Raw genomic sequence first — 13,758 nt, forward strand, 5'->3', positions numbered from 1 at the left:
AGCTCCGTACTTTCTTAAACGTCATCTCTCCACGTCGCTTGTTATTCACTGCAGGACACCCAGGCCGGGCGGGCGGATCTAAACGCTGCATAAACTCAGCAAAGGTAGGCTGCTGGTCAGCGGAGACGTACTGTGTACTTTCACCCTAATACATTTAACTGAAAAAATCAAATTAAGACAGTCTCACATTTACGGGACAGGCTGCTGGTTTGCTGCTAACTCCGCCCAACAGCGTGAGTTCCGGCGTACGCCGTGTGTTTTAACATATCTACACTTATCTGACTGGGAACTACCTTTACAGTTTAAAAGCTCATTGTTTGTTTTTGTTTTGAAGGAAATAACAAACACTCAATAAAACAGCAAAAAACAAAAAACAAATACACACATACAGTATTTCTATCGTTGGAGTATTTCTGCTTTATTCTGTGTTATCTTTGTAGTTTTAACCATCATGCTCACAAAGGAATAGCTGAGTTTTGATAAGAGCATTGCTACACTGACGTGCAAGAGAAAACAAACACAAAAGTCAAATGATCACCTTGCAAACAAGCCAGTGTTATGCTTGATACAACTGATGGCCACAACTGAATAAGTCCTTCATGATGACGAGTCAGATATTTTGATGTCTGGCTGGAAGTGATTCATAAATGCTGGGTTGTAACCTTCCTTCTCCAGATCGATCAGCTGTGACTTCCTGCACATTCTGCAGAAAACAGAGAAAAACATTTAGCTGGTCCCACAATATGAATGTAACTGCTGTTTGGTTTTCTGGACCACTGCTGGTGAACACTCAGTAGTAAGAGGTGGTAAAGTTTTCTAGACTAAGAACTGCCCGTTGATTTTCCCCATTCTCCAAAATGTGACCTGAGCAGGAGGAAAATTCAGGAAGAGCTTCTTCTGGATCTCCAGAGGGTGATGAGGGGGGAACTGACAAGAACAAAAAGGACACAGGTTAACTCTGAATACGTTTAGTTGAATAATATAATTTCAATCTAACTATGTAGTATCAGCATTAGGTGCACAGCTATTGAACAAAGTGTGTGTGTACATGAAAATTAATTAATTTATTTTATTTTATTTGTATAGCACCACATCACAAAAGAAGTCATCTGAAGGCACTTTACAGTGTTTAAGGTTTAAGACCCTACAAAATATATCTGTATAGAGAATAATATTATATGGACTAGTTTTTCTGCATCACTTTGAGACAGGATGCTCCTAATTTTAATAATATTCATCAGGTGGAAGAAGGCAGTTCTAGAGCTTTCTTTTATGTATGATGTAAAGTAGATATCCTGGTCAAAGATAACTCTGAGATTCTTCACTGTATCATTTGAAGCCAATACTATGTCATCTAGGGTAAGAATTTGATTAGACATCATGTCTCTGAAGTTTTTAAGGCCAAACAAAATAACCTCTGTCTAGTCTGAATTTAGGAGAAAAAGAAAATTAGAGGACATTCAAACTTTTATGCCTTTTAGAAGTTTAATTAATTGATTAGTTTCTTCTGGTTTCATAGATAAATATAGCTGGGTATCATCTGCATAGCAATGGAAATTTAGTGTTTCCTAATAATATTGCCCAAGTGGGACAAATAAACAGTGAAAAGAATCGGCCCAAGCACAGAACCATGCGGAACTCCGTATCTAACTTTTGTGTGCATTGAAGACTCATCATTAACATGTACAAACTGAAATCTATCTGACAGATAAGATTTAAACCAGTCTAGTTCTGTTCCTTTAACCCCAATGACATGTTCCAGTCTGTGTAATAGAATGTTGTGATTATAGCGTCGAATGCAGCACTAAGATCTAACAAGACGAGAATAGAGAGAAGTCTGTTGTCTGACACTAAGAGAAGATTGTTAGTGACCTTTACCAGTGCCGTTTCTGCAAATCTTCATACAGGTTATTCCTGCGCAGGTGTCCACGTAAATGCCTTGAAACCACCTTTTCATGGATTTTTGGAGATAAAGGGCAGATTGGATATTGGTTTCTATGCCAAGATCTTTTTCTCAGTCTCACAATCACTTACCCCTTTCTTACAACCTACAGCAACATTAATTCAGTTAGACTTACTGTTGCATTTATTACATTTCCGTACATGGACAAACTAAAAATGATGATTGTTTACTTAAATCTAAACGAATATATCTAATTTGTTGCCAGTAAATGATTAAATATGTTGTTGTGTGATTGATTAATTGTGCATTTTTAATACGTATTTAGGTCATTTAAATTGAATTATTTATACATTATCTAGACTCATATTCAGTCATTTCCATATTTCAGTATTTGAAAATGATATGTATAACACCATGAACACAAATCACTTGTATAGTTATTGACAGCACATTTATAGTTGGGGTCAACCCAGCTGACTGGCTGGGTCCTCTTTGTGTTGACTTTGACTATAGATTTTTGATAAATTAACGTAATTTGTATGTCATTAACTACATCATGTAAATCATAATCACTATGGCCTTTTTCTGATCATTATGAATTCTACTGACCATCATGGTTTGATTTAAAAAAAAAAATGTTTTCAAGTTGTCCTGGAAATCTTTAATCAAAAGGTCAAAAGCCAACTCTAATGATCAGACAAAGACAGCAACTGATTAACTTGTAAACAATGTGTCTGGGAGGCAGGGTGACATCGTGATGATAAACTGTAGGACATTTTGTCTTCAAGTGATCCGTTTTTGTCTTTGTCACTCTGCCTGATGCGAGTGTTAACATTCTTTAAAAAGGCAAGGCTGCACTACAAAGTAAATCCAACCTTTGGTCTCGTGGTGTTCTGGTTAAACCAGTTTTTTCTTTTTATGGCAAACAAGTGAAGAGAGGAGGAGGTTCATCAGAAATTTTCCCTTTCCCAACAATTAGACAAAAATTATTATTTTTTTAGTACCAACATGTTAAACAACATGAGAGAGACTGATTTAATAACATGGCAAATAAACAGAGGTGCATTTACATCTTCCATTACATAGGCACTGCAGTTTGTATACAGTACAGTACGAAGAACTTGATCATAAATTACAACTCATACCAAAACTAAATGTAACCAAGGAGACGAGAAGACCTGGGATGTTTGATGGTAGCCACTGATTTTGATGTCACATTAGAAATTCCAGCAGGCCACAACCCTGTCCATGGATACTGAATTACAATCAATCCAGTCTGTGATGCTTTTGCGCCGATTTTTAAATGAATATAAAGACAAAAAGTAAATGCACAATAATCTGAGTAACGAGGACTTCAATCCATGCTGCGTCTAAAACAGGTTTATCCATCTTCTGTCAAACAGCTGAGAGATTAGTCTTTTTGGTCGGTGGGGGAGATCCTATGTGTCGGCGTCAATCCTGTGAGCTGCACAGCAGGGAACAAGAACACAGAGTGACTGAGTGGCACGTAGGTCATATAGCGCAGTAGATTTTAGGAGATGCTCTCAAATATTCTAACATATGTTGTATCACACGCCACGTGGGCAGGTCAGACAACACATCCCGTTGAGAAGGAGCCGCTGGGCTGTGCCGTGGACGATGGGACTTACATTGCTTTGGTATCCTGAGTGGCTCTGTGTCTCCTGACAAGACTTGATGCATGACTCCGCGGAACTGATACAGCACCTTCAGGCTCTTCTCCTCCCCCACGCAGGGGTCGTAGAAGCCAGGGAGTCCAGACTGGAAAGACAATGCGAGACACGCTTCGGTTTGTGCCACCATAAAACACTTATGTACTACAAACAGTTTATAAAATAAACTTATATATTATATCATTATACTTAATGACTTAATCACCTTTGTGGCCTCAGTGAGAATGAGTTTTGAGTCTTTCACCAGACACTGCAGTGGAACGGTCACGTCAATGACCTTTGCCCTCTCGTGTTTCCTACTGTTGTCTGTAACAAACTTGCCGTACCAAGCATTGAGGATGATGAGACCTGATTTGGAAAGAGGCATCAAAGGAGAGCGTTGATCAAGTGGAATTTTAAATGTGTTTCAGAATGTAAATCAACATGAGTAGATTAGACAAAACCCCACTTTCATTATAGAAGGATTTTAATCTGGTCTGGGTGTCTGTAATTGTAACTGCAGCCACACCGCATAAACAACACCATAACCACTTCATAGCATGTAGTCCACTGAATAAACAAAAGGGGCTACGTGTCTGTCTGTTTTGCGCTCTCTCTCTCACTCTCACACTCTCACACACACACAGCCACAGCTATTAATTGTTACTTTACAAGTGTAAAGTGTAGGGTACGTCTGATGATCCTAAAATCAAAGCCATCTCCATAGTGACAGGTGTCATAAGCCAATTATCACTTGCTAAATCCCCCCGGGCGAAAATTATACAAGCTTTTTGTTAGTATATTCATCAAAACCAACTAAAAGCCCCAATTTTCACCAGTCAAAATAGGAGCTGGAGGGTCATTAAAAATCCACTGCACCGTACTTCTAACACAACTACAACAAACTATTAACATGAATGCATGTGTACATGTAAAGCACCTATATCTAAATAATAACTCCCTAGATACTGACACTGACAAACAAACAAAGTGTCCTGTATTATAATGAAAGAGCCCTCACACTAGTTTGTCCTTTAGCAGGTATGCAGTTCTTTTAAACTTCAGTGAACTGCTCAAGAATTTTTGTTTTAGTGTTTGAGCTCAAAGGATTCACAGGGGGCTAAATATTGTGAATCAGTGAACCAAGAGGAGCTTTGTTTGATATAGTGGAATGAGACACTGTCTCTCAGATTAATCAGGCATAGCTGTCATCCAACATATTTCACTTCATGTGTACAAATAAAACAACTAACAAACATAATCTAAGCTGTCCAGCCATTTCAAAACCTGCTAAAAAAAAATATATTCCCAGGATAAGCTCATCCCTTAGATATTACTGATCTTACCCATTCTGGACTCCTCAGCCTCAATAATCCTGCGCACGGACTCCTGCATGAGCAAGACCTTCAGAGTTGAAAACGGCACACAGGGGAAGGAAAGGAGAGAGACATAATGAGATTTCACATCATATGGATTATACTAATGAAGGCTTTGAGAAGACTTTGCATCTTATCTAATCCCGTCTCAGCCCCTTGGACTTTACTACAGCATTACTAATATTTCTTGGCAGTCACATACGGTACCTGTATCATATCCAACACTGAACCACAATGTACAATTGGCGCCACAGCTACATGTGCAAACCTATAACATACTCACAGCAGCCTCTGCCTCCTGCTTCTTCTTGGCTATATTAGAGGCCGAGCTCTCCCGCTGCTTCTCCAAGTCTCTGTTGAGTAAGAAGATAAATGGGCAAATAAAATGAGCTCATAATATCGGGTCATAATAATACATGTGGCGCTTCGTCCAATAATGTATCTCGCATGAATGGACCAAGTTAAAACAAAGCTTTCTTACTGTTCCTTCTGGGCCTGCACGTAGGGCCGGATAATAAGCTGCTGGATGGCGAGGTAGAAAACCAGTGGTCCAACTGTGGCGTAAAACACAGCGCTAGGCAGGAGTTGGTCGGTCAGGTGAATCGGGAAGAAATAAGTCTGACTGGCTCTGTTCAGCCTGTGGACAGAGAGTTGATTTCATTATTTAAGTCTAAATGACCACTAACTGCCTGCTAGAATTGGTTACTCCTTGTAATCTTTGTGGGTGGTCTCTGTCTGACGGTGGTAGAATACTAAGATCACATTGCAAAGAATGAGAATTTTGTATTTTCTCTGCCTGAAAATGAAAACGCAGCCACACACCTGCTGTTTGTTATTTTACTGTGATGATGATGTTTTCTCTTGATTCTTATTAGCCCCACACCAACAGCGCTGAAAAGAAAAACCCTCTGGTATCTACACCAAACATGAAAACTGAGGTCCCACTTACTTGATCTTGAGGGAGACGCCTTGGGGCACTCCCACACTGACGGTGGCACCTAAGACACTGTGTCGACTGATCTTCCTCTCTGCACCGTACTCTACTACAGTCCCGAAGAACCCTGATCTGTGAGACAAAGATGCAGTGACTGTCTCTCTATGTAAAGTTTCCTTGAATTTTGAGCTGTCAGTTCTTGCATAAAAATGACAAATCACACGTACTTTAATGAACTAAAATTTGATTCCCAGTAAAATCTGATTACGACCTACAACAGGGATCTTAACATGATTACCTTCCCCACATAACACATACTGCACTTCGACAACATACTTTACTGAGCCCTTAATCTTTGTCTGGTCTTCATCCTGGAACTTGTACTGGTAGCTCATCATCATAAACGTGTGAGGAATGCCAAGCTGCAGACACAAAGACTAAATGATCATTTTGGCAACAACACTGACAAACAACAGTTGATTTATGGGAGTCTTGGCTAACACTGAAGTATAATATAAATGCTGGCTGCTAACCTGCATTGCAAAAGTGAAATGGCTGCTCTTAGTGTCTCTGACTATACTGGTGTTCATTGAGGACTGGATTCCCCATCGCCACTGCAGGTAGCCCATAGTGTTCTTGTCCAGGTGACGGGCCAGCACTGTGGTAATCCCGGGACGCACACCTCGGGATGAAAACTGCAGCCCACATTGAGCAGTCACAAAGCTGAACAAAAAGAGATTAAAAGAAAAATCACTACATTGTTTATAATGTAGCAAAAATACAAAAGTACTGATTTGTTTTTTCCACACATACAATCGAGGCGTCAAGTTTCGGAATATCTTCAATCCAAAGAGAGGTCCATGGGTGTCTCCAGCACCTACCTCTACCTGTGTGCACACGCAGATAAGAGATAAAGTTTCACATCTCAAAATGTCACTGCATGCTGAACCACAGAGGCAGACAGCCGTCTAGTGACAAACAGAGGCAGACGCAGAGGGTGTGCCATTTATAGTATACATTTTAAAATGAGATCCCAGTGAGAATACAGCGTACCTCTCCCCACCCCTTAGCTGAGGTTACTCTTCTGAAGGCCACGTTAATGGTGCCACCTCCATTTCCATTGTGGGTTGACAACGAGCCAGACAAAATGGCTGTGTCCCTCGAGGTAAGAGGAGCCTGCAGCAGAACACATAGGAAACCACTCAAACATCTCTGTACAACCATCACAGACTTCACTAACTGTTCCAGAATCAAGTCAATGATCATTTTCCCATCATTATTTAACTTGAATGCAAAAGAATCAATAGATCACCTCTATGGACTGTGATATGTGCATCTTGTTGATTTCCACATGCGGGACTCCTCCAACCATGTCCTCATAGTCCTCCTCATATCGATCAAATAGGTCGGTGGCGTCAATGCCCACGCTAATCGTTCCCTGGAAATAAAATGGTTCTAGGGTTAATATTGTGTTTAATAATAATGTTTATAACATGCAACAGATGTCTAACGGCTGGCTATCCTCCCTCGAACATACCTTTGGGTTGGTCCTTTGCTGAAGCCTTCTCTCCTCTCGCTCTCTCTGAAGACGCTCATACTCTTCTCGAATCTCTGCAGGGGTTCTTCTTCTTTCCACCACCTGAATTAAAAAGATGTTACTTGAATGCATAGTCAATTAAGAATGGGCTGTTTCTGACACTGAAGATAAAATGTTACAATAGAAGACTTTTCACTGGTGTTTAACACAGAAGTTTCATATTTGCACTGTGCAGCATGAATAATACACACAATTTGTTACATGATGTAGTTTAAAGTCCATATCCCCTCATCCCTGAGCTATACTGTGAAGATTTGGTCAACTGAAAAGCAGCCATGTATGAAATTAAATGCAAAAACCCGACCCTGACCACCCTGATGAAAACGGGATAGAGGAAAACATTTGTTCATCAAAACTGACATATTGCGTTGTTCAAGTTCAGCTTTAATTTGAATGGAATTGTGCAGAAGCTCATACTGGTTTGCATCTTGCTGTGTGTGCATGTTCTCAACGTTCAAAACTGCAACTACAACAAACAATTTCCACACTGATATTTTTGTATCACAGCACTTGACCGTGTTTGCAGTTGCTGTCAATATGCATACGGCATTTATAATGACTTTATCATAAAGCATTTAGAAAAATGTATGAAGTAACTCTGACAGTTGTGGTTGTGAAATAAGTCCACTGAGCTGGTCCCAAAAGGTTTCAGCTCTCCTGCCTGCAGTGAACGTCACATAGATATCTCTAGAACTTGAATGTGAAGGTCCACTTGTGACCTAATTAATAAATTGGACATTCACTGGCCTCTTTATTAGGTACACCTGTACAGTCTAATGCAATACAATACAACAGCTCTGCCATAAATGAAGCCTAAGCCTAATGCTTTGGCCATTTGTGTCGATATGGTGCCAAAAACTTTAGAACCACCTCTTCATATGATGCACTCCACTAGGACCTCAATAATAATCATTTAATTATAGGTTTTCCTGGCAGTTTTTACAAAAACTGTGAAATTCTAACCATGTAAAAGTAGAATTCATGGCATAGACCACTATAGATGAACTTACCTCCCATCCTTCAACATCAAGCCCTCGCTTGCCATAGATATCATAGATAGCTCGTGCTTGTGGGTCACTAAGCACTGGAAAGAGACAAATAACCACCCAAAATATTACCAATTAAACAAAAATCTCTACATACTATTATGTAAACCATTACATCAGTGTTGTGTGTAGATGCAAAGACAACTAACTGAATGATGTGAGCAGCACTAACCTTCATAAGCTTCGTGTACGAGGTTAAAAAGCGTTTCTGCTTGTCGCTTTAGTTCCGGGTCTCTGTGCTTGTCTGGATGATACAGCATGCAAAGCCGCCTGTAAGCAGCCTTCAGCTCCTCCTGTGTTGCCTGAAGCACAATATTATAAAACATGAAGTAACATTTGTAGGGAAACTATTCTATTCTATTTTTAAACACACATTTATTTGTGACAGCCAATTTACTGACTTCTGCAAAGTTGACACACACGTACAAGACAAAACTAAAATATTTATACAAATTATTTTTTTAGGGAAGCAATAAATGAGCTGTAGGTACATGTCTTATTCCCACTTTGCTAACAGCCTCTGGACATGTTTGAGGGTCAACCACTCACACCATCAGTGATGTTTCAGTAGTTTCACTTTTGGTTTCTTGATTGACGGCATCACATATGTATCCAGGTGTACTGATATCTATTTTATTCCTCTATTCGTGCGATGTTTCTTGTTTAGTTTTTCAAGAAGCACTGTCACGTATAAAGGAAAGACTGGTTTGTAATGTGATGCTAATCTGTACTGTTTGCTGCACAGGTTAAACTTCATTATTTCCAGTGTATAAATCAACAGTAAGTAAGTCGGGTAGCCTGACGTTTGCATACAACTGTGACATTCAATCGGGTGGATTTAAGACTTTCTACTCCTCAATGACAATCCATGTAAGTCTCTCTACAGAACAGCATGTCGTTTCATTTTGCTCTGGAAAATATCATTTTGATTTAAACAAAATGTGTTTTTAAAATAAAATGGTAATAAAAACCGTGCTGAACATATGTTAATAGCATAATGTGATCGACTGTGGTGCTGCACGATGAAGCCCTGAAGTTCAGCCGTAGCGTTAGCAGCTGTAGTTAGCACTGTCCACACTGCATGAAACTACTCTTTGTAAATAATTCACTTTGTTGACGTTAGACCCCAGATAACTCTCGTAAACCACGCCTGTCCATCTCGCTTTGTTTACCGACTACTCATGTTTAAAAAGTCTTAACCCCACAACCTGTTATGTGTCTTGTCACGGATCCAGCCGAAGAGTCACAGCACACGAATCAATGTCGAGGGTCACAAGCTAGCTGCATAGCTAACGTTAAGTCAGATTATGCGAGTAACCATTAAATATCAGACCGAAAAAACTAGCGGAATAACTACTAAATAGACTCGCACACACATCTACCCAGATCACAACTATATAATGTACCTCTCTCCTGACATTTAGCAGGGAATAATAATCATCACTGCCGATCTCATCATCGTCCAAGGCAGACGCCATGTTTACACCCGGTCATCTCTTCCTCGCGTCGTTAACACCGCTCACACACCTCCGTCGCCCCCTTGTGTTCGGGATGAACAACGACACCGCAACTCCGTTCACGGGAGCGTTCCCGATGCGTGTGGGTTCATTTGCAAGTTTCTAATTCATCTCTATCTGTAGTTGTTGTTGTTATTATGAATAATAGTGAAAGTCCAAAGTAAAACACAGCCTAGTCCTTTCTCACTGCAGTCATTGTTTGCTTATGATTATTTCGTATTTATCAAGTACGACTCACTTAGTTATTGAAAATAATAGTTTTTATATTTAATTATGAAGTTGCTTAACTTTTCGGTTTTCTAAAACAACAACAACAACAACAAAACGCTCATTTAAATGTAATATACATTTTATGTGTAGGACAAGATTGCTTACATGCCTAATTTCAAACGGATATTGTCTGTATCATATCCACCGGGGGCAATGAATGTAACGGGTGAGAAAATCACTTCACTACATTATGTCTTCCATTAGCTCATTATTACTTTCTTTGCAATAACAGCAAGCCGTTGAGTGCGCAAGGAGCACAAGCAGCAGGGAGCAGAGGAGCTGTCCTTTCAGCACCACTTCACACTATCCGCTGCCTTTCAGCACCGACGGCCACCAGCCCGCTCACACAGGACGACGGCTGTCCTTAAGTGCTGTAGCTGAGCACGGTGATCTGTAATTAGACAAGTCATTTAACGCACCCATGCAAGACGCTGGAACCATTGGCAGCGCGGTGGGAAGGATTGAAGGAGCTGTGTTCATGTAACCGGTCTGAACATTGGCTGCATCTCTTTAGACAGACTTCCTACCAGTCCCCATGGTCGTATGAGATGTGGGATCCACGTTTCTTGGAAACATTTGCAGGCTTCCATCTAAAGTCGGCACAAGCGAGTCTACAGACTTTAAAATATATGCTGACATTTGGGCTCTTGATTGACAGGCCATCACTACTGTTCCATCTCAAATGTCTTGTTTATATGCTGTGAAGCCAGGACACCATCCAGGACAAACTAGCATAAAATACACCTACGAATGAACACATTGCTCATTTGAAGGCTCATTCACTGCTACAAATGAAACTTCTGTCTATCAGCTGCATGAAACAAGTGCGATCACCATTATCAGCACCGATGATCAGATATGTTAAAAAACGAGGAGCATTATAGGATATTATTATATTATATATCGGACTAGTGTTGTCAGTCATGAATGAACTACTTTAGTGGCTTAAAGACAAACACTAAACATGTATTTATCATTCTTTTATGGAGGATGAAATGTGCATCCTCACTTATTGAACTTTTTCTTTTTTTTTTTTGTTTTTTTTTATTCCATATATCTCGAATAGCGCGTCACCTCCTGCAGCAGCGTCTGCGAGCGGGTTAAAAAAGAAAAAGAGAGACCAACTCGCTGGTGGTCGCTCCAAGGTGAGGGGAGCTGTGCCGTTCATCCCGGAGCCTCCCTGTCACTCACCGCCTCTCAGCCAATCGGAAGTTCTCCCCGGTCGGACCGACTCGCCGCGTGCTCCTCCGGTCCCTCCTCGTGCTGTCCTCGCCGTGCACGCGCGTGGTACCCACGGTCGTGAGGAGGAGGAGGATGTTGCGCGTGAAGGGGAAATGGCTGCCGAAAACAAGCCGGAAGGTAAGAGAAATATAATGGGATTAATTTACTAGTATGACCGCCGTGTGCTTTTGCGAGAGCCGCTCGAAACTCGGCGCCGAGGCGAGACACGCGTGAGGGGAAGTGGACAAACCCTCGGCAGAAAACGGCTCCGCTGTTTTGCTCCGGAACAGGCAGCTAAAACGTGGAGACATCACCTAGCCAGCTAATATTAGCTTGCATTCTAGCCAGCTACTATTCCCATCGTAGCCCACATTTAAAGCTCGCCACGGGGACCGACGGTCGGCGTGGGAAAAGTACCGCGTTTGTCGTCGGGTTCGCTCAACGCCCTCGTCCAAAATACGAGCAATTCAAGTTGTTAACAACGCGGCTAAGTTAATGACAACATGTCATTGGCATCGACTAACTTCTTCCCTTATTACCCAGCTTTAAAGAGCGACTCGGTTGTGTTAACGTTAGTTTATCAGTCGGCTCTTTTCTGCCACCGCTATCTGCAGCTGTCTTTGAAGACATTGTCATAATATGATGTGATGTCTTTAACAAAAAAAATAATGTATAAGTGTAGTTTTCATTATTATTATTATTATTGTTATTTCTTTTTCTCCCTCTCGGAAAGGGTCGTTCAGTTTTCCCCCCCTTGAAGCGCGAGAATTTTTCTTGGCCATTCAGCGAATATTGTTTACGAGTCCGGAGAGAGAGAGACGGATTTCTAAACGGGCGAATATCATGTTTGTCAAATGCCAATTAATGGCAGACTTCTTGGCCTATATTTGGGTCGAGACGCGGGCATCAAAACGACGTTATGCCCGCTCCGCTTGCAAAGCCCCATCGCACTTGAAATGAAATGCCATCACACAGGGAGGAGGATGGAGAGTAGGATTTCCAGCAGCCTGCACATTACACTACTTTACACAGAGGGCAAAATGATGACTTCTTCTTTTTTTTTTTTTTTTTTTTTTTTTTTTTTAAATCGCTCAGCTTATTCCTCACGGCTCGCCAACTTAAAATGAAACCCATTAGATGTGTTCTTATTTTTTTTAATGGGATATTTTAGGCTACTGCTGTTGCTCGTTTTCTCCTTAACTTGTGCTATTTGTGTGTGTGTGTGTGTGTGTGTGTGTGTGTGTGTGTGTGTGTGTGTTCACTGATTTACACTGAAGCTGAAGAGTCATCCTCGACTTTAAAATTGGGCTGTGTAATTTGAGGAAGGAGTGGGTGGGGATGGGGATGGGGATGGGGGGGCGATTTCTGCATAAATCGTTAGGTTCAGCTATTTCTGAGCTGTTCGTGATGTTTTGTTGCAGACTTCAAAATTAAACGTCAAAGTGTGGTGTTAGTAGCATTAAACGCCAATTCTTTTTGATGTGGAATTACTTTCATGTTTCAAATGAGTGTAAACAAATTACCTCTGTCCATGTGACGGGGAAAGATAAAAACACTGGGATTTCAGTTGTTTGGATGTCAGTGTGCCAACCACTAAGCAGAGTCCCACCAGGGGGTGGTATTGAGCTACAGAAGCAGATCTGTCTGTGGCTTTGACAAAAAATGAAGACATCTGGTTTTATGATAGTAATGACTTCACTGTGGTGTATAGTCCTAATGTATTCATTTACATAGCTGAACCTAACAAATAGGCTCCAGTTGTTAGTCTCCACTCCTCTGCAACACGGTGAGCTCTCGCTAAAAACTCTGACTTCCCATTGCAAAGTCCCATTGCTGAGCAGGTTAAGTTATTTTCAGTGTTCCTGTGAGGCCGGTCAGTGGAAAAAGGCGGAGGAGGAGGCAGGGGAGCATATAGACAGAGAGCTTCATAACTGCATGTACATGGTATGTCGTCCTATGCAAAGCGGGCTCTTATAGCTTCCACGCTTGCATCCGGTTCGAATTAGTTTGGCTGTCCATTAATACCTGAACGCGCTTTTTCAATGTGCGTCACTGTTGCAGCTTTTACGTGACATGTTCCTGCGTGTCGGACAGCCGCGCAGAGGGCCGAGCAGTGTTACCGTAACCTTTTGTCTTTGTGGTATCGGCAGTGGCGAGCTCTCTTAGTTGTTTGTCAGGTCTTATGATGGCCCATAACAATTGAGGGTTACATCTTGTGTTAAAC

General features: G+C 41.1%; 2 protein-coding genes across 4 annotated transcripts in view; one reads left to right on the plus strand and one right to left on the minus strand.

Moving 5' to 3' along the window:
- Positions 1-2,924: 2,924 nt before the first annotated feature.
- dnajc11a (DnaJ (Hsp40) homolog, subfamily C, member 11a) lies at positions 2,925-10,046 on the minus strand. The gene is made up of 16 exons (XM_026367206.1): positions 9,933-10,046; positions 8,699-8,828; positions 8,491-8,564; positions 7,421-7,522; positions 7,196-7,321; positions 6,937-7,059; positions 6,697-6,770; positions 6,417-6,606; positions 6,220-6,305; positions 5,899-6,015; positions 5,431-5,586; positions 5,233-5,302; positions 4,920-4,977; positions 3,800-3,942; positions 3,553-3,682; positions 2,925-3,368 (listed from the first exon to the last, which is right to left on the minus strand). The coding sequence occupies exons 1-16, from the start codon at positions 10,002-10,004 to the stop codon at positions 3,343-3,345; spliced, it is 1,677 nt and encodes a 558-aa protein (XP_026222991.1). The 5' UTR covers positions 10,005-10,046; the 3' UTR covers positions 2,925-3,342.
- Positions 10,047-11,628: 1,582 nt separating this feature from the next.
- camta1a (calmodulin binding transcription activator 1a) overlaps positions 11,629-13,758 on the plus strand; it is a 263,949-nt gene continuing 261,819 nt past the window's right edge. For all 3 annotated transcript variants that reach the window (XM_026367142.1, XM_026367144.1, XM_026367143.1), the window contains exon 1: positions 11,629-11,672. In XM_026367142.1, the coding sequence (XP_026222927.1) occupies positions 11,648-11,672 (25 nt within the window). In that variant the 5' untranslated portion in view covers positions 11,629-11,647. The remainder of the gene's footprint in view (positions 11,673-13,758) is intronic.

The sequence above is a fragment of the Anabas testudineus genome, chromosome 7 (genome assembly GCF_900324465.2).
Source record: "Anabas testudineus chromosome 7, fAnaTes1.2, whole genome shotgun sequence".
Lineage (NCBI taxonomy): Eukaryota > Metazoa > Chordata > Actinopteri > Anabantiformes > Anabantidae > Anabas > Anabas testudineus.